This window comes from Betta splendens, chromosome 2, assembly GCF_900634795.4.
Source record: "Betta splendens chromosome 2, fBetSpl5.4, whole genome shotgun sequence".
NCBI classification, from domain to species: domain Eukaryota; kingdom Metazoa; phylum Chordata; class Actinopteri; order Anabantiformes; family Osphronemidae; genus Betta; species Betta splendens.
In genome coordinates this window covers 9,661,773-9,684,962 of record NC_040882.2, presented here as the reverse complement: position 1 = coordinate 9,684,962, position 23,190 = coordinate 9,661,773, and the positions used below count along the sequence as shown (strand labels likewise).

At 44.3% G+C, this 23,190-nt stretch overlaps 3 protein-coding genes across 6 annotated transcripts; 1 reads left to right on the top strand and 2 right to left on the bottom strand.

Annotated features, from left to right (window-relative positions):
• The first annotated feature begins 508 nt into the window (after positions 1-508).
• gpr137c (G protein-coupled receptor 137c) lies at positions 509-8,851 on the top strand. Of its 4 annotated transcripts, none has more exons than XM_029136204.3 (8): positions 510-1,217; positions 4,654-4,703; positions 4,828-4,935; positions 5,003-5,141; positions 5,217-5,366; positions 6,130-6,255; positions 6,330-6,454; positions 6,532-8,851. In XM_029136204.3, the coding sequence occupies exons 1-8, from the start codon at positions 843-845 to the stop codon at positions 6,809-6,811; spliced, it is 1,353 nt and encodes a 450-aa protein (XP_028992037.1). In that variant the 5' UTR covers positions 510-842; the 3' UTR covers positions 6,812-8,851. The 4 variants fall into 4 exon arrangements, with proteins under 4 accessions (XP_028992015.1, XP_028992008.1, XP_028992037.1 ...); XM_029136193.3 differs by having other exon boundaries at positions 6,112-6,255; XM_029136182.3 differs by having other exon boundaries at positions 509-1,217; positions 5,003-5,366.
• A 621-nt stretch (positions 8,852-9,472) lies between these two features.
• LOC114849869 (lysosomal acid phosphatase-like) lies at positions 9,473-16,466 on the bottom strand. Its single transcript, XM_029141654.3, has 13 exons — positions 16,129-16,466; positions 14,701-14,796; positions 14,476-14,562; positions 13,769-13,829; positions 13,601-13,692; positions 13,419-13,517; positions 12,383-12,472; positions 11,865-11,948; positions 11,712-11,760; positions 11,500-11,588; positions 11,287-11,393; positions 10,650-10,825; positions 9,473-10,569 (listed from the first exon to the last, which is right to left on the bottom strand). The coding sequence occupies exons 1-13, from the start codon at positions 16,222-16,224 to the stop codon at positions 10,424-10,426; spliced, it is 1,272 nt and encodes a 423-aa protein (XP_028997487.1). The 5' UTR covers positions 16,225-16,466; the 3' UTR covers positions 9,473-10,423.
• Positions 16,467-16,931: 465 nt separating this feature from the next.
• On the bottom strand, positions 16,932-20,757 carry LOC114849875 (lysosomal acid phosphatase-like). The gene is made up of 13 exons (XM_029141668.1): positions 20,636-20,757; positions 20,078-20,173; positions 19,901-19,987; positions 19,218-19,278; positions 19,037-19,128; positions 18,862-18,960; positions 18,629-18,715; positions 18,314-18,397; positions 18,175-18,223; positions 17,955-18,043; positions 17,546-17,652; positions 17,205-17,389; positions 16,932-17,125 (listed from the first exon to the last, which is right to left on the bottom strand). Exons 1-13 carry the CDS (start codon positions 20,723-20,725, stop codon positions 17,091-17,093), a joined length of 1,161 nt encoding a protein of 386 aa, XP_028997501.1. The 5' UTR covers positions 20,726-20,757; the 3' UTR covers positions 16,932-17,090.
• Positions 20,758-23,190: the final 2,433 nt, after the last annotated feature.

The window sequence follows — 23,190 nt, the reverse complement described above, 5'->3', positions numbered from 1 at the left end:
AAACACAGATCTTCCATTGTATACAATCTCACAATGATGTTGTTGCGTGATTGCACACATTTCACACTTTTATGTTGAAAGGCGGTTCACGTTTCCTTCACTGGTGGTTGCTCCTTTCCGCATATTGTTTTTGTAACAGACACCCACGTGCTTCTCCGAGCCAATCAAATCAAGAAATAGTTTGACTTGGCCAATTTACCAATCGTACGCGTGCAGGGGCGGACGCTTTTAGAGCATCATCGTGAACCAATGGGGCGAGTGAGCTACGGAGGTTGGGTGGCAGCGTTAGCCAATGAGGTCGTTCACTGAGAAGGTGGGCGGGAGCACGTCGTCACAGGGATGATTTAGCTCGGCAACTATTAGATCCAGTGGTTCCGGAGCTAGCAGACACCTAATAGAAAATGAACGTACCGTTGAGCCAAGATGGCGGCCTGTGAAGCCCCAGCTTCCTAAATACCATGGAGCAGGGGGTGGGTCTAAAACTGCATCACAGCTGATCCGGAGCCCCCCCCCCCTCAAGTTGTTTTTTGCAGTGAGCAGCTTTGCAGAGAGTCACAGGGGAACCTCTCTCTTGTTTTCTTAGTCTCTTTCCTATTATTTTCTTGAGCACAGCGTTTTTCAAAACTAGATTTATGCTTTATATCGTAACAAATCTCGGATTTGAACCTCTCCACACTTCCATCATGCCACTTCTTTTCCGAATAAACTGCCTTTGTGCGCAATTTTTCACTCGAATATCCTCGTCTTTTTGTCGTCCGCGGCGAATTTAGCCCAGACTCCAGCCCGTCTCGCTGGCCGAGCCTCCGCAGCATCCCATGCGTTAGGACGAGCCACCGGTGGAGATGTTTTCGGCCGGGGACGAGGTTAATCCCCGTTTGTTTACCTCGCTGAAGGAGTCCCCCGGAGCTGCCATCTCCCCGACGCTGGAGCTCAGCCTCACCACCATCTACACCGTCCTCTATTCTTCCCTGTTCCTCTTCGTCTACCTGCAGCTCTGGCTCATCCTGCACTACGGACACAAGCGCTTCAGCTTCCAGAGCGTGTTCTTGTTCCTGTGCCTGCTGTGGGCTGCGCTGAGGACGACCCTGTTCTCGTTCTACTTTAGGGATGTGGTGCAGGCCAACCAGCTGCAGCCTCTGGCCTACTGGCTGCTCTACTGCTGCCCCGTCTGCCTGCAGTTCTTCACACTCTGCCTGCTCAACCTCTACTTCACACAGGTAGGACTGTGGTACGTCTATGACTGCCTTGGCTCCATTATGAGGACTGTTCAGGTGGCTAGTTATGGGTAGAATCATGTCTGGCGCAAGCCGAAGACACGGGGTGAGTGAATGCACTGTGTCACCCTCAAAACAGGACCAAAAACGTCAAACGGCTCTGATTGTCTGTTCTTCTGTATTCAGATGAGATGGGAGGATTTCCTTTAATCCAGTCCTCCGTTCTTGGTACCAGCATCATCCATCTGGACAAGCGCTCTGCTCAAATACTTGCCCACCTGCGGTTAATTAATCTCTCTAATTAATCAGCGTCACCGTCGTTTTTGATACACTGAATTAGCAGAAAACAAACACTGGCATTGGGACCACTAAGTAATAGACATATTAGTTACAAAAAAGACAAATAAAGAAATGTTGTTTATGTGGTATCATTGAATGAGACCAGCATACAAACAATTTATGAGATTTACCTTTCAAATTTTTTATGCTACACTGGTCTAGTTTTATCCTGGCGTTGTGCTAAAATACAGGAACCGCCTTATTCCACCGGATTGACCTTCTGAAGCTGTAGATTAAGACAAGACACTCATCAGCACCAGCCTCAAAATCCATGGCTGCTTTGTGCATCTGCACCGTTAAAAGGTGCAGGACTGCTGTTTACTAGTGCTTCTGTCTAATTTGTGTCTTTATTGTACTTTATATTAATATACAAAAAATGAATTCTTACACCTGACAGAATTCTTTGACATTTTTCCTTTGAACCAACTAAAACACAAAACTACTAAGTATTGTCTTTAAGGGGGAAATGTGGTCACGGTAAAGAGAGTTGGTTGACTGATTTGAGTTGGGTTTTTGATTTTAAAGGCTCTGCACATCAGCTCAATTCCTGTCCCGAGGTGAAAGATTTCAAGCTGCGCCGCTAAACGCATGTGTTGCACTAAGCAGCAGCCGTTATTGATGTTTTCTGTTTATTGAGGGAACAGGACTGAAGCAAAAGTGCCCGTCAATGGTGTGTGTGTGTGTGTGTGTGTGTGTGTGTGTGTGTGTGTGTGTGTGTGTGTGTGTGTGTGTGTGAGGGGCACAGTTGGTCAGTCACAGTCACAGTTGTTACACACCAGCCCGACTCCGTGTTTTCTTCAACCTGTTGGTGTCGTTCTCAGAAACACCTTCATTCTGTGGCAACTTTAGTTTCTCACACCTCTCGAGTTCAGTCGCTGCCACAAAGGGAAACACTCTATGGATCATGTGTTGTGAGAGTTGGGCCCAGGGAAGCTCGTCCAGCTGGCTGAGTGGAGAAACCTTTGGTGTCATATGACTGTTGAATAAGAGTTCATCAGCTGATCTGTGGCCAGTTCACTGTTACAAACAACGTCTTATGGAATAAAACTAAGAGTAAGAGCGCTCTTTATGTTTCACTGTTAAAATGATTTGAATGCTGACTGACAGACTTGACACTGACCTCCCGTTTTCCCATATCTTAATTAATCATTGCAGGTTTAAATTTGCATTTGTGTCTATACAGGAAGAACTGTGTGACCGGTTCGCTGGCTCAACACACTTTTTCCTGTTGGAGGTTTTGTGTCTGGCCTGGTCAGACCTGAGTAATGTCATGTTTTCTTCCACAGCTTGTCAGACGCCAGGAACAGTGTTGTCACATGCAAACAGTTCTCCACCTTCCTAAAACCATAATCAAATAGGTGAAAGGTGCACAAATATTCTCCAATTAGGTCCACAGGTCTGAGATCTGCAAGGTTTTGAGAGCTACTGTTTTACTTCATGCCAACAGTTGAAGCATTTATTTGATTGAAACCAATACGTTAGTGCTGAAAAAATCTGGGTCCAAAAGTACAAACATAACACAAGAATAGAGATTTTTATTTAGGTGCTGCATCACTAACAGAACATGCACTGTGTACATGTTACCATGTACAGGCCACAAACAAGAACAAAAAATACGTCAATTCACTTGATGAAACCAGATTAAAGGAGTCTGGACGGGTCCGTTCACAACAGTCCTGACGCCTGAATCCAACACAATATTCACATGAAAGCTCACGAAGACCACAAAAGCAAAACTGTGGCCAAGTGTGTTCACTGAGTCGAATCATTCAGAAGAAGCGCAGATCAATCCACGTTATTTGCTAAACTGCCATGAACAGAAGCCCGGATTATGAGCCGGGTTATAGTCCAGTACCGAACAGAACATGGAGTCACGCCGTGACACGAGCCGCGGCCTCACACACGCGCACGTATGGAAAGACTCGCTTTGTGATGAGTCAGCCGCGTTTCCTGCCCCGTGATTTGTTTCCCCTCAGTGTAGAGAGCTAAAAATCTGCGACACAATGCGCATCTGTCCGACCTGCATCTGCGACGCGTCTCCATGTTCCGTGGACGTTGGATGCACACGCGCGTGCTTTACGTACGGTATGTGACCTGGCAGCGCTGCTGGCTGCTTGCTTCATCTGCAGGTTACAAATTACCTCCTTCTGGCCTAGATTCCCACACAAAAGCCCGTTTATGTGGGAGTGTCACTGGGTTTTAACTGCATGTTGACAACTTGCAGGAGCAGTGTGTCTATAATGCATACATACAATCAAAACGCATTCGTATTATTAATGAATTGTTAGAAAAGTCTCAGGTTGAGGAGAGACTGAAGGGGATCAGTGAGGCCGTGTTCCACATTTCACCCGCTCCTGCACTGGACTTGTGAACGGTTCCATCGATCTCCAGTTTGTGATGCTTGTTTGGTGATGTTTGAATATTTATCAGTAATGGGTTCTATCATAGGACAGGAGGAGGTTCGGGGCAGAGCTGGTGCGTTTGGGTCACATGGTAACGGCTGGACAACTGAGTCACAACATCTCTGAAAGTGGCTCTGGGATGTTTTGAGGAGCAGTAGGTTTGAGGAGGTTGAGAGGAGCTCGAGGTGTTGGCTCGTCTCCGAATTCCCCACGTCGACCCGACCCAGCATGTGTGGGACGTGCTGGTCCTGCTGGACCTGCTAACATGTTGGTGCCACATACCACAGCGCACATTCACAGGTCTAGCTGAGACTAACTGGACCTGGGAGCTTGGATTTATTAGAACCATCTGTCAAATCCAAGACTGGTAACAGGCCAAATAAAATGTAGTTTTATATGCAATTAAAGGCCTTCTATGTACTTGTTAGTGCCTCCTCAGGGGACTTTAAATCTCCTTGTGCTGGAAGTAAATTAATCTCTTTCTGCGAAGGAGGCCTGAGATCAAAAATGCTTTGGTTTGTGTTGCCAGTAAAACAACAAAGTGAGATTGATTTTGTTTTTTATCATAGCTGGGAGTTAATGGGGCTAAAATCTTTACAGTAGCATAATTCAGTATATATAGAACAACAACCCGATCTCCTTGTGTGCATGTTTAGAGCGTGGAGGCTGACTATGAGTCCTGTCTTTGTTTCCCGTAGGTGATGTTTAAGGCTAAAGCCAAGTATTCCCCAGAGCTCACCAAGTACAAGTAAGTCTGAGCTGCTAAATCCACTCCTGACTGAATATTCTTCATGTTCTAATTGATGAAAACCTATTTGGATCCAGTTCCAGACCTCCGCTCTTCTCCACTCGTTCCCTCTGTCTCTCCCCAGGGTTCCGCTGCGCCTGTTCTTCCTGTGCCTCAGCACCTGTTTCCTGGTGGTGAACTTGACCTGCGCGCTGCTGGTGCAGGAGGCCCTGGAGCGACCGGAGTCGAGCAGGTGAGCGCCGGCATGCGTCCCCCGCCCTCGGCCCTCGGCCCCGCTCTAACGGCGTGTCCCTCCCCAGCGACGGCGGCGCCAGACACGCGGTTCTGGCCCGCGTGCTGATCAACGACAGCCTGTTTGTGCTGTGCGCCGTCTCGCTGGCCGTCTGCATCTTCAAGATCGCCAAGATGTCCTCTGCCAACGTGTACCTGGAGTCCAAGGTAGGAGGGCGGGCGCTCGGCGCGTGTGAGTGTGAAGGGGCTCCCAGCCGCACCGTGAAGTGTCTGTGCTTCCAGGGAACGTCCGTGTGCCAGGCCACGGCCGTGGGCGCCGTGCTGATCCTCCTCTACGCATCCAGAGCCTGCTACAACCTGGTGGCCGTGCTCCTGTCGCCGCAAGGCCGGCTCAGCCCGTTCAACTACGGCTGGTACAGCGTCTCGGATCAGGTGATGTGCCGGGAACGCTCGAACACGGAGGGGAAGCTTTTTATTTAGCCGCGACGGGCCATCTTAGGAGATTTGGTGTTTCTCAGTGGGGTAAGGGGCTTTGTCTGGCTATAAATAACCCGTCTGGGCGTGTGTGTCCTGACCTACATCAGGACGGAGGCTTCGGATGGACAGACCATGTGAAAGGACTGTGGAGGATACGAGACACACACACACACACACACACACACACACACACACACACACACACACACACACACACACACACACACACACACACACACACACACACACACACACCATCTAATCTGTATTCGTGGACATAATCTGATATTATGCATTATTCCTTTAATCTGTCTGTGCACCAGCTGCCCGTTCATCTCAACATTACTCTGTACTGAGACGCTACAGAATATAACACGCGACATCTGCGCATGTTTGGATCAGTAAATGCAGCCGTGACGTCGTTTGGGTTAATTTTGTTTCATGGACATTTGGATGGTGGCGTCTGAAGCTACTGCAGCTTCATCTTGTGCGCCGGAACCGTGGAAACCTGCATTAACACTGGCCTGAGTCCTGATGCCGCGTGTGTCGGCAGAGCTACAGAAACAGTTTGACATTTTATGATACAAATACTGACTTTGTTGCTGAGGGATGAGGCCAACAAACAGACACGAGTGACGTTAAGACTATAAGAAAACACGTTTCATGTTTCATGCTTTTCATACGTGTCTAACCGCCGCAGGCTCTGCGTGTGCTGCAGGCGGACGTGCAGGAGATCAGTGGGGAGGCCTACGTGGTGTTCGGCATCATCCTGTTCTTCTGGGAGCTGCTGCCCACCAGCCTGGTGGTGGTTTTCTTCCGAGTCCAGAGACCCAACCAAAACCTGGTAAAAGCCCAGCCCCCGGTCTAACCTGTGGAGCCCAGCGGTGGCCTTCCTCCTCAAACATCTCTGTCTCTTAGGCTCCGGGCGGAATGATCAACAGCCACAGCTTCAGCTCCAGGGCCTATTTCTTCGACAACCCCCGGCGCTACGACAGCGACGACGACCTTTCCAGGAGCATCAACACCAGGGCGGATCGGACCAGGTAGGACGCGCCGTCACTCAAAGCAGCCAATCAGCGGCTTTGTTCTGCTCTGACCCCGTGCCCTCGGCCCCCGTCAGCCTCCTGTCCTCCACGCCTCAGCCGGGCGCCTCCAGCTGGTACGGCTCCATCCAGCGCAACGGGACGCTAGCGGGCGGCGCCGCGTCCGCCCAGCAGCCGCCGGCGTCCACCGCGCCGCTGCTCTTCGCCTACGGGAACGTACAGAGCCACCACCATCACCACAACTACTACTCCACGCCGCAGAACAACCACCAGCACCAGCATCACAGCAACTACTACTCCACGCCGCAGAATTATTACTGTGGCTCGCAGACGTATTTCTGCACCCCACAGAATTAGGCGGCAAGGTTTTAAAAGACTAATAATGACTAATTATTACCTGTGCGTCGTCGTGTTGCTTCCCCGACCGCTCGTGAAAGACGATATGGAAGATCGCTGAGGACCAAGAGATGGGAATTGATTTGCCAACAGATTTTGATGGAAAGCGTGAGCAACTGGGAAGACGTAGTGCCATGACTAACTGCTTTTTAATGACTTTGGAATCGCTGAACGGACAGAAGGAGGAAAAGACCTTTCTGTTCAGCCAATGATTGAGACTGAAATCATCAGGGACCAGACAATCGTTGTTCTCATCGTCGTGTCTTCGTTCTGTCTGCTTCTACCAAAGGTGTCCCACACCGGCAGGAGTCAGGCTCATGGAGCTCAGTGGGGAATATTCCATCCATATGATTTAGAGTAGTGGACGATGCTGGCTGACCGCTCCATCCTGTGTCCTCAAAGGTTTCTGATGATGAAAACCATCATTTGCATGTTAAAGGGCATTTCACTGTGTTTTCCCATTTTTCAGGATTTAGCTCTAGAACCAACCATTGGCTTTCTGAGGGCTACATTATCACAATGCTAAATACTAGCTTAAACCCACTGTTCAGCTTTAATGTGTCAATTCAACTTCAACTTTGCAGAGCTCATCATTTCCCATATTCAAAGTCCTAGTCACGTTCATAAGTATCCTCCGTGGAGACAGCTTCCAGCACCCAAATCTGCCATTTAAATGTAGCTGCCACTAATGGGAGTTGGAACTGCACCCGTCCAGTCTAATGTGGTGCTGGATGGAAATACTCCACAGTAGATCAATATAAGCTTCTTCAGCCACAATTATGATGGAAATGATGTGAAAACTAGTAAGTGAAGGGCCAAGACACAGCTACAGTCGCCGAATGTTTGGGATCAAATCATCATTATGTATTTTACCTTTTAGCTGTATTATATGTGTGTACGTCTTAATGTTAATCAAATTCATCATTGGAACAGAACTAATAAGCCTTTTTTAATCGTATCTTCAGAGTGTTTTTAGCCAAAACAATCATGGAGTCTGAAACTTGGTGAGCTGTGAGGCAACAATTTGCACTTGAGAGGGAAAAGGCTTCATGGCCTGAATATGGGATTTCACCTCCTGCTTTATTTTATGTCTCTTCCTCAACAAGCGTCTGTTTCGGCTCAATGTTGCTCTTCATCCTGTGATAAAGGAGACTCTAAATGTGCCATCACGTGTTGTCATATCATGTCATAGTTTCATTCCTTAAGGAAAATATTTTTGCACAAGAAATGGCTGGATGATGTTTTTAATCCATGTTAATCAATTACTGATCTGTGTGTGTTGGCTTGTAAGTGTGTGTGTGTGATCTTAGTTTTGTTTTTAACTCTCATTGCGCCTTTGTGTTGTTATTTTGTTTTATAATGATTATTACTGTTTGTGTTTCCCATTTCTACCATTGACATCTGAATCTTACAACAGACTGTGGTGTAAGTAACAGTTCACGTTCATGGAAGATTTGCGTTCAACGACCAAAATCAGTTTGTGTGTGTGTGTGAACCGAGCTTGTTTGGACGGAAAGTAAAACGCTGCCCACGTGTTTTTAATACTTGCACCGCTGCCATGAAACCCAATCTGTAAATGACCATTTGACTTCATGCTAGAAACGATAAAACGCACCTCGAGCAGCAAGAAGTGAGCGCTAATGTCATTGAGCAGAGGTGCAACCCTCGACCACGCGTTCCATCGCTAACATTGAGACCATTAGAGACCGCTTTGAAAATGAGTCCAAGGAGTGAAGTCCTCACTCTTGGGTCCAGATGTTCACCTACTTCAGATAAAGTTAAATCTGCATGCTTCAGTATTAGCGAGAAATCTGTTTTTCTTTTCAAGGTGATATAATTTGTGTATTAATGTTGTGCGCTCTGTCCTGAAAAGGAAGTAACAATGGTTTTATTATGGCCATGTTGAATGTAACCAGTTGTGCAACTGTTCACTAATGATGTATGCAAGAAAAGCACTACCATGTTTAAATAAAGGCCTATTGCACTGTTTTTAAGACAAAAGCCCAGCAGAACATGACTACTCTGTAAAACGATTTAGTTTCAACCCCCCCCCCCCGGACTTATAATTTAAAGGACCTGTTCACATTGTTTACCTCTATTGCATTTTATTTATTATTAATTTAATTAAAATAATCCTTTTTGCTCATTCAACTTATCTGAATAGGGAGTTTTGCTGGAGAGCTTGCTAGTAAAAGTTCTGATGGATCCAATTACCATTTTCAAGTTCATTAATACTGACACCACTTGCTACAAGCAACTTTACACAGCTGTCCTCTAAACTCAGTTTACTTTTGTCCAGCAAAACATTTAAAACTTTATAGGCAAAGATCTGTTTTTTTCAAACTATGTCTTGTTAAGCACTGGACTCAAGTTTTACAAAGCTGAATTAAATTAGAGCAAATTGGATGGAGGACTTAAATAAACATTTGCAGACATTTGTAAAATATTTCTTTCTCGTTACGTTAGTGTGTAGGCTGATGACATTTTCCCCCATTTCAAATTAAAATTGAAACCCAGTGAAATGTGCAGAAAGTAAAATACTTACCAGAGAAATATGTTTTGTTTCCAAATCTAGTGAAAAAAAAGAAAGAAATACTTTTGATGAAAAATTTTGCAGCTTGATTTAAGACAAAACAGACTTTTATTTTTTTCAAAAATTCAGATCTTAACAAGGCAAAAACTCAAGTGATTAATGAATGATATTTCAAATAGAAGCTGAGAGATTTTAGCAAGTCTCAGGTTGAATGATGATTTTGACACCAAACACCTGTTCCTCAAGTTAAACAACCAAAGAATTAAAAAAAAAAGTGTGTTACATCAGAGAAACAAAAAAAACTAGCATCGCATGACTACAAGTCTTTAAGGCATATTGGTCATCGGGCCACACTGATACTTCAAACACAATACAAACCACAACAGACCCACAGATTTATGAGTGTGTATGTGCCCACATGAACTGACACAAAAAAAGATTTAAAAAGATCTAATGGAGGAAATGGACGATTTATAGAGTATTTCTTGATTCATCTTGAGATCTTCAAACAAGTCTTCCTTGGACAGATTCTGTCTTTTCAAGAAGATACAAATCACAAAAAAGCAGGTCCATTCACAGCCAAAATTTTTAATCATCCCACTGGTTAAAAATTAAGACTTTTTGTAACCATTCCATGTTCCACAATGCAACAACAATTTTAAAAAATGTAATTGAACAAAGGTCTTTATGAAGCCACTGACGTATTTAGATACTGAGATGAGGTGATGACGTCTGAGTTCTCCCTGGTCCCTCAAGCAACATCTTACACCCCTAAGTGTTGAATTTTACAGTGATGGTTAAAGGGATGTTTGGAAAAAAATAATTTAAAATACTTTAGTTAAATACTAAAGTTTTCCCTCTGATCCAGCAGACACAGAAGAATTTTCAGACAGAAATACCCTGTTTTAAAGAAAGCTCTGGTCTTGAACCAAAGATGATGAAGCCATTAAACAGGTTAATTGAGTTCAGAGTTCTCCATCCTCACTGCTGTCCCAAGATGCCACACTTGGGCATCTCCGAAGGAGGAGTTTGTCTGTTTGTCAGGACTCCTCGCCGCCTTCCTGACTGAGCACATGCTGATATCCCCGAGTGCTGACCGGCTCCTTCTGGCAACAGAGAAAACCGAGGAGGATGGAGACGAGCAGGAAAAGCAAACAGCCAGACACGGCCAGACTTATGACCACTCCTGGAGAAGCAGACAAAGCAGATAATCAGACATCTGGAATTTCAACAGTTCTGTGTTGAGTTTAAGTGTCAGCATCTTACTTTTATCTGTCCCCGGTGAAGAAAGCTGACACTCTTGGTCCCTGTTGTCTGAAATAGACAGCTTGGTAATTCTAACAAAATCATTCAGGGGGCAGTCCAGAGCGCAGCCCGGCAGCTGCAGAGGGTACGGATCCACTGTGGTGTCATTCCGGTAAAACATCTGCACTGAAGCAGAGCTGGAAGCAAAGAAATAGGAACAAAATATCAGTGACCTTAACAGTTTAAAAGTTTCATTCACGTAATGGTTTACATATAATAGTAGCTAAGAAACAAATGGTCTGATCAGTATATTTGGAAAAACCCCTAAAGGGACATAAACAAAGAAAAAAAGTTGCTGATAACACACATTGTCTGTGGGAGGGTGAACAGTCTGGTGAGTCACTTAATAAATATACTCACTAATCAAGAAGAGGCCAAAGTACCAGCTGTACTAATTGTCTTCAACAGCAGCTCTAATAAAATGAACTGGATTATGAAGTTATCATTTCCTCATAAGTCATACTTTCACTTTTACCAAGTAGATCATCATTTTTAGACGTTTTCTAACTTGCGGAGAACCTGAACGTTGTTGCCCAAGTCCCTTCAGGGGTTTTCTACTGTCTAATATTGTGTTTTAGTGGGTGGGTGTGTGTTTTACCCGTTGTTGTCCCTGTACAGCTCAAATATGTGACAGGAGGCATACGGCGGCTGTATTCCATTAAACACATCCAAGGCGGCCTGTAGAGCAGCTACCGTGGTGTCGTGCTGTAATAAGGACGCACACAGTAAAGTTTAATAAGTAACAGCGGACAGGCTGCCATCGGGGTGAAACAGGCAGCACAGCTCTGTCCAAAGGTGACCACTGGCTCACCGCTGACAGCATCGTTAACTTCAGCCTCTGGTTCGGGTCTGGGACGGCCATCTTAGAAAGATTCTTCACGATTTCACCCAGAAGCATTCCTGAAGAACACAACAGATCTTACTTTGCCTGTTTATGTGATATAAATATATACACACACACATACACTGTAATCAAATCCTGATCAATCTCAGAGTTTCACTCTCTTTTCTTATCATGCTTACCTCCCTGCAGCCGGCTCTTCTCTCGTTGTTTATAGTATCCAAATGTGACCTGTGCAAATCAGATGAATCATTATCTTTTCTCTCAGACATATTTAACCTCTATTAACCTACACGGAGAACCAAACCACACTTCTTATTACCCATCGCTGTTACCTGAAATCCAAAGTCCTTGAGCTTTTTGAGTTTGTCCATCACCTCAGGAGTCACCCAGGCAGGCGCCGTCTTGTTGTGACGTGACTGAACACACAAACAGTAGAATTATTGTGAGACTGCACTCAATGAGCTAGATCTCATTTCATATTGACACCATTGTGTAGATGATGGTGTTGGTGAGGTACAGAGGCAACTGTGAGCTACATAAAAAAAAGATGTGAAACCTGCTTCTACTTCCACTTCTCAAACTGCTCATCTGCTGAAATGTTTGTACTCGCACTATTGTTGAGACCAGCTGAGCCACATAAGTAAAACCATGTGAGGTTTAATCGGCTACAGTCAGCACTTACTGCAAGCGTGTTTGTGCTGGAGGTGAAACAGTTTGATTAATGAGCCTGTGGATTTCGGCAAAGTCTTAATTTGAAATGAAACCAACTAAGGGAGCAGGAGAGGATCGAGTGTGAGCCAACATCAGCACACGTTTCAGATTGGACTGTTTTCATTCAGTGTGTTCTCACCTCACAGAAGAGTGTGTCATACACGCCCCAGACAGACTCAACGGTGGTCCCATTGAGTCCGGTTTTATTCCTCACCAGGTTTATCAATTCCTGAAAGTAAAAACACAACAGACTCAATCACTGTAGCCACACACAGTACACACCTGCATCACTGCAGCTTTCTGTACACTCACATCTTCATTGCGTTTCTACACACATTTCTACTCTATTAGGCAGAAACATTCTATTTTTAAGTTTTGCATATTTATATTTCCCTTTTAACTCAAATTTGTTTTTCCAATAATTATATATTCTCATAATTTAGTTTAAATATTGATTCTCTACACAGCTGGGGATTCAATTTAAACTAGAAGAGAGATCAGTTTTAGTCATTTATTTAAGTAAAAAAAAAAGAGGCATTGCTGTAATTAAGTCTCTTGAGCCAGCCCTCCTGCAGTCACTGCCTTTCCTCTTCACCTTGTAAAAAATCTACCTTGGGAAATGTAACTTGTCCTCAGTCGTCTATCCTCATTAACACATGTTCTGAAGGAAGCCAACTGTAACCTGGTTACCTGCGTGAAAATAAACTGGGACACTGGTTGGTAAGGTAGTATTTAACCCTAAGATAAAAATACCTTGAAGGTTGTTAGGGCCATACCATGCCAACACCTAATTTAACATGGTCAGAGGTGCCTCAAAACTTACTGCAAGGATCTGTTCCTACCTGAAAGGTAGTTTTAGCTCAAGAGTAAAGTAAAGTATAGTAAACATAAACCTGTTGAAAAATGATTACAACAACAAGTTAGACTGCTTGTGTTAGGAGGTCATTGCAGGCTCCTAAAATCAATGAAGAGGCTCTACGGCCGCTCTTTAGCCTATAGAAGCAAACTGGGTCTTTGAATGTTTGCAAACCAATTCAGAGCTGGCACTAGTTTCAAATTTGTGTTGGTTAAAATTTGGCCTGAATAGAGCTGCTGCCATAACGTGACTTGATTGACAGTTGTCAAATATGAATATTCTGAGGCTGTAACCTAATTTTCCCTGTGACTGTCTGTACCTGATAAGTTGAGGTGACGTTCAAAAACCCCTGTGTGTGTTCAGTTTCATTCATCAGCTGTTTATAGCGAGGACAGTCATGTAGAGGAAACGAAAGAAGCTAAAAAAAGATAAAAAAAGAGAGTTCAGACAAAGTGCTCTGAATCATTTTAGCCAGGATCTGATGAATAAGTAACTACATACCCTCTCTTCACTTTGAGGCACCGTGTGTATGGGTATCGGCTGCCACTTCAAGTCCGGGTTAAACACCTGCTTCCCACTGGGAGGATAGAGACCTAGATGAAGGCAATAAAAAGATGGTGAAGAAGAAGATTAGGAGGAAGGGAAGAGACGGAAGGAAGCAGCTCTGACCTGCCAGGTTGGCCTCAGCACTCATCAGGGTGCGATCGTAATCTGTACTGCGGACGTAGATCTGAGGACAAACAGATGAGTAATATTTTTAGTCAAAACATATCAGAAGCCTTCAACAAACTCACCTAGGTCAGTTTGTGCACCAGTGACACTTGCATGTATACACAGACAGACTGACTCCTATTACAAAAAATGTGTCAAACTTCTGTTACATTCCGAGAGTTTCAGCAGCAGGAATCATGTGTAACGCTGATGTGACAAGAGGCCTCTTCTCCTTAAACATATTGACAAATCTGTGCGTTAGGTATAAGGCAATTTCAGAGTTGACGTTTTACCATTTCATACCATGCAGAACTGTAGTTTGCCTCATGCACGGTAGGTCCAATTACCTTTAGAATTAGCACCAGCATTCATTTGAAATACAACAGATAATAAAGGCAAACCACTGACACAGTTTTATTTTCATTTTAAAGCTGAAGAACTCCAGGATATTTGGTTGGAGCTGCTTTTGTGTAGCAGTGGTAACATTAGGCTACTACAGATAATCACATTAAGCCTATTTTTAAAGGTTTGGTTCTGTGATAAAGACACGCCATGCCAGGCAGTGGGAGCTGCAACAGCTTGGGATGCATGTAAAGATAGTGACACATGTTACAGGTGCATTTTAGACAAACAGACATTGTCATAGTCGATTAAACGTAGCCTACCTCATGTCTGTCATAGGACTCATTGAGAAATCCTTTATATCTCTTCTGCAGGAACTGGCCCAGCTCAAAGTGCTGCCTCATCCCCACCTAAGAAAAAAAAAGCCAACCTGACATTACACTGCTGTTGAATAATGCTCAGTGTTTTTACTCTAGTTGCAGGAGTTACAATGTACACTGTACAGTAGCACTGCAGTACTGTGAATCCTCTAAACATATTTACCATACCTGCGACAACTGCCCAAACCCTTGCGGCCAGGCATTCTCCTGATACCGATCAGTAGGATACGCTTTGACTGGTGATCTGTCCCCATGTCGAAACAGCTGGAAGAAGAAAAGATACAAATGTCCAATGTGGCAACAGCAACTGTACGTATGTCACATGATACGGACAGAGACAAGGAAAATAAACCATTTTGATCACTTCAAGTCACTCAGATTCTAGTGTGTGACTGGGGATTTATAATTTCAGTGTGATCTCTAATGATAATGCCTAATGTTAACACTAATCTACCAAAGAGTGAACAACACAAGGCTCCTCTGAAGGAGGAACAGCCACTGCCTTTGTCCTAGATTTATCTGTGTCAGCGGTGGTTACAAAACCAGGTCAGAAGATGGGGAAAACGCTGTAATGTCATTCATTGTTGAACGGGTCCGACAGCAAAACTCAAAATGAAGAAGCGCTAACATGGCGAAAAACCAAAAGGGGAAGTAATGGTGTCAGTCAATAAAAAGGTCAGCATTCAGAGGTTATTTACATAGGAAAGTGTGCTTGCAGTTTCAGGTATCAGGTGAAGCCACTAAAGAGGCATTTGGGGTTTCTTGGTTTTCACGCAGCTCTCGCAAGCATGGCTGACTTTGTCTAAACTCTGTGAGAACGGCGTGTAAACCCCACCTGAAGGCTGGATTAGCTCTTTGAAACCCGTAATCTTATCTGCCCCGTGATCCGGTGACAGCCACCGAGCAAGAAAGGACTTCCCAGAATGAGTGGATCAGCAGGAGCTGCTGACTTTAGCAGCTGCGGCGACGCAACGGCTCGACGAGAAAATCTATAGCGGTCCGAAACCCTGATGAGGGAGGGTCAGAGGTCAACGCTGCTGATGTTGTGACCTGCATTCGAGCGTGTCCAAGTCTGCTTCTGCGCTGCTACAGTTCAAGTATACGCTACAGTTAAGAGATAAACAGACAGATGAGGATCTGAAGATAGGAGCCGGTGACATCTGTGAACATCTGAACATCTGGATCCCTAAGTCCACTATGAGTTGAGCTCATTCCGGGCTTTTTGCGTCAGCTTCCCTCCGGTGTGCCGCTCCTTGTGTGCCAGCGGTGGCAGGTTCGACAGGTCAGGCTTGAACTGCTGATTGCATTTTAGAGCAGTCATTTAAATGCCACCGCAGGCGACCTCAGGTGACGCGGTAATAATGACAGCTGGATACGTGCTAGCAGAGTAACGAGCTGTCAGTAGTGACCCGGGAGGTAGCAAACAAACTTTGTCGCTGGACCCAAATGATTTTCGACACATCTAATTCATATTCCCATGAACACATTAGCTAAAAAAACAAAGACACCCCCGAGCAGCGCCAACAACAGCTCCCAGAGTTCCGTGGGGAAAGCGGCTATGCTAACGGAGGTTGTGCTACACAAGACGTTACTCACCACGGTGACATAAACGCGCTGCTGTTGTTCTGCAGCCGCTCCACAGACGCAGAGCAGCGCTAAAACGAGGAGCTCCGCCACCGTCACCGTCACCATGCTGCCGCCGCTCTGACCGCGCCGCCGAGACCGTGGCAGCGCGCTGTTTGTTTCTGTGTCCGGCTGCGGATGCGTCAAGTCGGCGCGGTTCACAGGCGGAAGCCGGGCGTCACGTCGATGTAGAAAGTGTATACTTAATGTGCACCAACTGCGAACATGACGCGGGCTGCGTAAACACGCCAATAACGACCCTGTAATCACGAATTCAAATTAGAATGCAGGCACCTTTCAACGCGTTTACCACTTTTTTTTGCTGCATTTTATTTTGAAATAAATTGCATGGATGTGGCGCGTAGACCAGTTATAAGCGGAAGTGACGCAACAAACGACGTTTTGTCCGGTTTCTCAGTTTAATTAAATGTTTTTATATATTTAAAATTTTCTGAACAAGTTTCGTCATAAAGACAAAAAATAAACAAAAAAGCAAGATTTTTGCTAATTGTAGATATAATATTATCCTCAATACAACATATCTGTTATTATGATGCACTAAAATGAACAAGATCAACAATTTCTCCAAATATGTTTCTTGGAATATCTCCAACAAGACTGTGGAGGAATAATACAACTAAATAACTGTAAAACCATCCTCTCGTGTAAATAGTAATAAACGATTAAAAGTGGTTATTGGGAAAGATGTTTAAAAAAGAAGTTTAATTTTGGAATATGTAAATATCAAATAGCAATTCAAGAAAATACTATGACAATATTGTATTAGACTTTTATTTATTATTGTTGAGGACTGGTGTCCTAAGATGCCACACATGGAAATTCCATGTGGAGGAATTGTGCTTTGCTCAGGATTCATCATCTTTTTAACTGAGCATGAAACAAATTCCCTTACTGCTGATTGGCTCCTTTGGGCATCAGGCAGCTGGACCACCACACTGACACTCACTCCCTGAATTTGAGAAACACAGGGAATGATTTTTGTTTCATTCAAACAATCCTGTCTTATTCTTTGCGTGACAGGAGCTCACCTTTATCTGTTTTTTCAATCTTTTCAACAGGAAGTTGACAGTCCTTCTCCCTGTCGTCTGAAACATGCGGCTTTGTAATTCTCACAAACTCATTCAGAGGGCAGTTGAGGGAGCAGCCCGGAAGCTGCAGGGGATACGGATCCGCCGTGGTGTCATTCCGATAAAACATCGACACCGAAGCAGAGCTGGAAGCAAAACAGAGGAAGAAAATGATGGTAGGTGACAGTGTGTGTGTGTGTGTGTGTGTGTGTGTGTGTGTGTGTGTGTGTGTGTGTGTGTGTGTGTGTGTGTGTGTGTGTGTGTGTGTGTGTGTGTGTGTGTGTGTGTGTGTGTGTATTTACCCGTCTGCCTCCTTGTACAACTCAACTATGAAACAGGAGGAATATGGTGGCTGTTTTCCACTGAACACATCCAAGGCAGCCTGAAGAGCAATAATGGTGGTGTCATGCTGTGAAAAGGACACACACACGTTAGAAACACAACTACACAACTAGCTAACAATCAAGTTAATGATAAGTTCCACACCGGGATACTGCCTGCACCCTGGGGACGAGACTGTGGAAACATGTAGTGACAGCAATCTGTGCTCCACACATGGAGGCTGTGATCTGCTGAGGCTCTACAGCCACTTGCTGCTGCTTGGAGAAGCATGAAACCTCACTACTGTACCCTCGCTGTCGTTTTAGGTAAGCTACACCTCTGAGTTTAGACTAACTGCTGAAGAAACAGGTTGCATTTCAATTAGCTCACCCCTGACAGCAACATCATTTTCAGTTTCTCGTCTGAGCCTGCGGCGGCCATCTTATTTAGATTCTTCACCAGTTCACCTAAAAGGAGACCTGAAAACACAACAGCTCTTATGCTCCCCTGTTTCGTGAATGGCAAGGGTCAGTCTGAACGTGTCACCATTACATTCTCCCCTTGGATCATTCTGTGCCTTCGACAGACTAACTGAGCAACAAACACCTACCTCCCTGCAGTCGACTCTTTTCTTTGTGTTGATGGACCACGAATAAAGCCTGTAAAATCATCAAATGGATTCATTAGCGTCTTTTTCAGCTCTGTTTTTCTTTCACAGTAAACCACAAAACCACACCTCTTTGTATTACCTGTAACCCAAAGTCAGTGAGATACTTGAGTTTGTCCATCACCTCAGGAGTCACCCAGTCTGGAACGGCCAAGTCGTGACGGGTCTGAACACACACACACACACACACACGCACACACACACACACACACACACACACACACACACACACACACGCACACACACACACACACACACACATAAATACAACAGAATGTCTGAATTGCAACAAGATGTGATGGATTGAACGAAGCTTTATTTGGGCTGTACATTTCAAGTTTCTAACTAGTTTCTAACTACTGAGAACATGTAAGAGTTGCTCAGGGCCAAACCTCACCTCGCAGAGGAGAATGTCATACAAGCGCCACACCGTCGCCACAGACATACTGAGTCCGGTGTTTTTCCTAATCAGCTCGTAAAAGTCCTTAAAGGAGGAACACACTGAATTAAGAAACTGTCTTTCTTGATTGATATTAATTCTCTATATCAGTGTTATTGGCCGGGGGGGAAGTGATGTCTAAGTGTCAAAGAACACTCCTGGGCTGCCATGCAAAAAAGTATGGATCTTACCGCGTACGCCTTGTCAACGTCCAAAAATTCCTTTGAGGCCTTAGTTTCATTCATCAGCTGCTTGTAGCGAGGGCAGTCATATAAAGGAAACGACAGAAGCTAAAAACAGAGAGAGAGCGAGAGTTCAGACAAAGTGCTCTGAACCCATTTCATCCAGGATCTAGTACCTACACACCTTCTCCTCCTTCTTAGACACAGTGTGTATGGGTATTGGCTGCCACTTCAAGTCCGGTCTGAACATCTGCTCACCGCTGGGGGGATAGAGACCTAGATGAAGGCAGTAATAAAGACATAACAGTGAAACAGAGGAACAGAAGTGAGGGCAGTCAGAGAAGGAGGCAGCGTGGAGACCTGACCCGCCAGGCTGGCTGCGGCGCTCATCAGGGTGCGATCGGTGTCTGTACTGCGAACGTAGATCTGAGGACAAACAAGGTGACAATGAGGAACCAAAGCTGAGGTATCTTTAAACCTTGCATAGAAAGGGATTCATACAGTATGCTCTCTAAACATGCTTATTGCAGCTGGCAAGCTTTGGCCAGCTCAGTCGGTTTACAGGCATCACTCCATGTGTTAAATGCAAAGCTACCCAGCAGGCACGCAAACGACCTTCAACCGACCTTCAATGTTAAAATACGGTTGAAATAATGTCAGTTATTGTTGTGACGTTGATGCAACATTGACAACAACAACGTTGAATGCTGATGTTTGTAATAAGGTTAACAAAATACTTAAATTAACGTTTTGTGACGTTGATGTAACATTGAACCAACGTTTGATCAATGTTGAATCCACGTCACCCCATCAACGTTGATTCACCTTTCAAAATCAACACATAATCCAATGGTCATTCAGCCATAATATGATGTTGATTCAACTATGATTCAACATTGACATGCTGCTGGGTACACTGGTCCCCCGGCTGAGGAACTCCTTAGGAAAGAATTCCTGCAGCAGTGGGAATACTGTAACACAATGAAGAGGCCGCTTGTCCTAAACATGAACAATTCAGTCTGTGTGAAGAGGAGACTCCATCTCCCACCTCGCGTCTGTCGTACGCTTCGCTGAGGAAGCCTTTATATCGGTTCCTCAGAAACTGGCCCAGCTCAAACAGCTGCCTCATCCCCTTCTAAAAACACAAGCAGGAAGAGAGGAAACCTCATCATATCACTGATGACATCACAGGACGAGGGATAGTTCTTTATTATTAACATCACACCTGTGTCAGCTGTCCGAACCCCTGTGGCCAGTCACTTTCTGGGTGTGTAACATTCTCAAAGACTTGTATGGATGATCTGTCACCGTGACGAAACACCTTGAAGAAAAAGCAACATGTTAGCCATAACATGTAAACAGTACATAACAGTAAACATTCACTTCAGCCAAAGCAAATGTATCGCGTGTTTTTTTTCTTCATACTTTGATCCCTGCACACAGAGGAGGAATCAATTTGATAGACTACAAGGGTTGAATAACCGCAGAGTCACTTTAACAGTGTCACAGTAAAAACATTCACCTCAATGAATATAATATCAATATAAAAGCTTCTGAAATGTGTTGTTAAAAAGAAATATTAAAAAAAAATTAATAATCTAATAATCTCTTATAAAGTAGCAAATTACTAAGAAACTGCACAAAACAAAAATGACTTACAATAGATCACCTCTATCTCATCTCTATTCATAAAAATGTACATGTTCACAAATTAGCAGGGAAATCCCACAACGCTGACGCTTTTAAATGAATCCTGACTTGACCCTTGCAGAAGAGAACTCACCACAGTCACATAAGCTAGTTTCCTTTCATCCAAACCATAGACCCCAGCGGAAGCCACCAGTAACGCGCAGAGCACGAGCGCAGACGCCATGTTACCAGCCGTCTCCCCACTACTGAGGCTTTCTGCAGACAAATAGTGTTTACAAACAGTAAGGGGGAATTATTAATCTACGGGAGCCCACAGGCGCAAAACACAAAGCACAGACGTCCCAAACACCTTTTGCACAGTGACATTCCCATCATTACTATCTTAAAAGTGAAATATATTCAGATATATTTAGTGTTTTATTATATAATTATAACAACATTTATAAGACTGTATTTAATTTTAATACCAGGTAGATCTTGAGGTGTGTAATAGTCAATTTATTGTCATTACACAAGTACTATACATACACATACATAGCAAGCTGGTCTGTGCATTTGACCGATTCCTGGGTCCGAATGGTGGCAGTGGGCAGCTGTGAGCAGCATCTTGCTCAAGGACACACATCGTGTGCTGGGGGATCACACTGGAGACCTTCTGCTTCTCAGGCCCACGCTCTACCTACTGATCTACCAGGAGGCCTCAACGTTGGCTCCACAGGCCACACATGGACACAGACACCCACTCGCTCGCCACACTTACACTTACAGAAAACTCCTCAACCATGACACATAGAACACGGTCCATACACAAAAGGATGGGGGCCACCCTGGAATCGAACCCTCGCGCTAATCACACTGCTGGGCCTAGACGACAGATGGAAGAATGAGACAGCCAGCGTCACAGCTGAGGTTAACTGGTCAGGCATGAGCAGGATAACATCTGTATACAGCTGTGCATAGGCCATATGTTACAGTTCACAAACTTTGAGTTTACAGCCTAATTAGGCTAAATGCATGTCTTGGCCTGGTCAAGAAGCCTTAACCTAAGGCTGGACCTGCTTTTATCTTGAACGTATTGCAATAAGATGCACATACAATAGGAGTAAAGCGCTCAACAGAGTAATTCAAGTTCAATTTGAAGATTCATCAATGTGACTATTAGGAAGTATGAGTTTGCAACTACTCACTGCAGAGGAAAGGACAGTGAGCACAACAGGCCAAAGGTGAGAGTCCATTGTGGCTCATGTTTGCTTTGCACAAAGGTCACCAGATCAAAGGGTCAGTTCACTCCTCAGTCCATCACACCAACACCAAGCAGGTTGCTGATTAATGCCACTCAATGAACTTTAGACTTTGTTATTGACAGAATATCTGTCTGCATGTGAAACAGCCTTTTACCTTTATAGTTGACATAAAAAAACACCCGTTATTACCACCAGGTAATTATATATTTAATATTTAGCTAAACAACATCAAACCAGATTTCAGATCTCACTTAGCACTTAGTGAAATTGGTCTGGTAAATCTGCAGTTACTGGTTCCTGTGGATGCTCTAAGGAGCCAATAAAATGATTCAAGACATTCAAGATCAAGTTCATTTACTTTGGTCTGGCCGCATCAGAGTCAAGCACGGCCTGATAAGAACCTGAGGGCTTCCCCACATAACTCTCTGGAGGTAACCGGGGGTCTACCCTCCTCTGCAGCCATTGATCTGTGGGGAGTGGTCTGTCTAGTGACACACTTGTACACTGGACACAGTATATTTGCTGAATGTCCATACGAGCGGATTAAAGTCATGATGCACCTGATGAACTGACAAATCAGTTGTCAGGTTCGGCAGTTTCCCTCTTGTTGCCACAAGATGTCAGTGCAGCTTTGGCTACAAGGAGCAACAAGTATAAGTTGTGACGGGGCAGATTCTCATAGCAGCAAGTTTTCTTCAAATCAACTGTTTATAGATGCAACACAGTGTTGTCTCAGGTCAGATAATATTCTAATATTCTATTTTCACCATTGTGCACACAAAATTCTATTCATATCACTCATGAGTTAGAATGTAAATATATTGTTTCATTGCTTGTATTTATTCACCACAGATCGATACTAAACATAAAACTTACCAATACTTGCTGTAGCACTTCTTAGTCCTGCAATGTTTTTTATTATTGGCAATAGAACCTTTACTAAAGTGGCTTAGTAATATTGTACCACAGCAAACGCTATGTATGTAAAGCAGCAATGCAGTATTACAACCATCCACTGAAGGAGGTACGTGAGGCTGAAGCTACAGCGCAAGTGGATTTATCTCTGCTGCAAAACAAAGGTTCTCCTCCAGTCGGAAACATGACACCCAAAGGAGAGTCAGTTCAGAGAATCATCTGGAAAAAGTGATTTTCTGGGAATGAGAGAACAAGTCTTGTCCTCGGGCGTGTTCACACTGGGGCAACATAACCTGGCCGCCGGTTGAAAATTAACTAGCTCTGGAAAGAATCCCAAAATAGAATAGAATAGAATAGAATAGAATAGAATAGAATAGAATAGAAGACAGCAGAGCTCCTTGCTGAGTCGCACTTAGTCACTAAACTTGTACTAAGGTCACTAAAGGTATGTGACATGCATTTGTCTGTGGGCTAAATGTTTACTCATCTGCAGCCTATTGTGAGCACAAGAAGGATGATAAAGATCCCC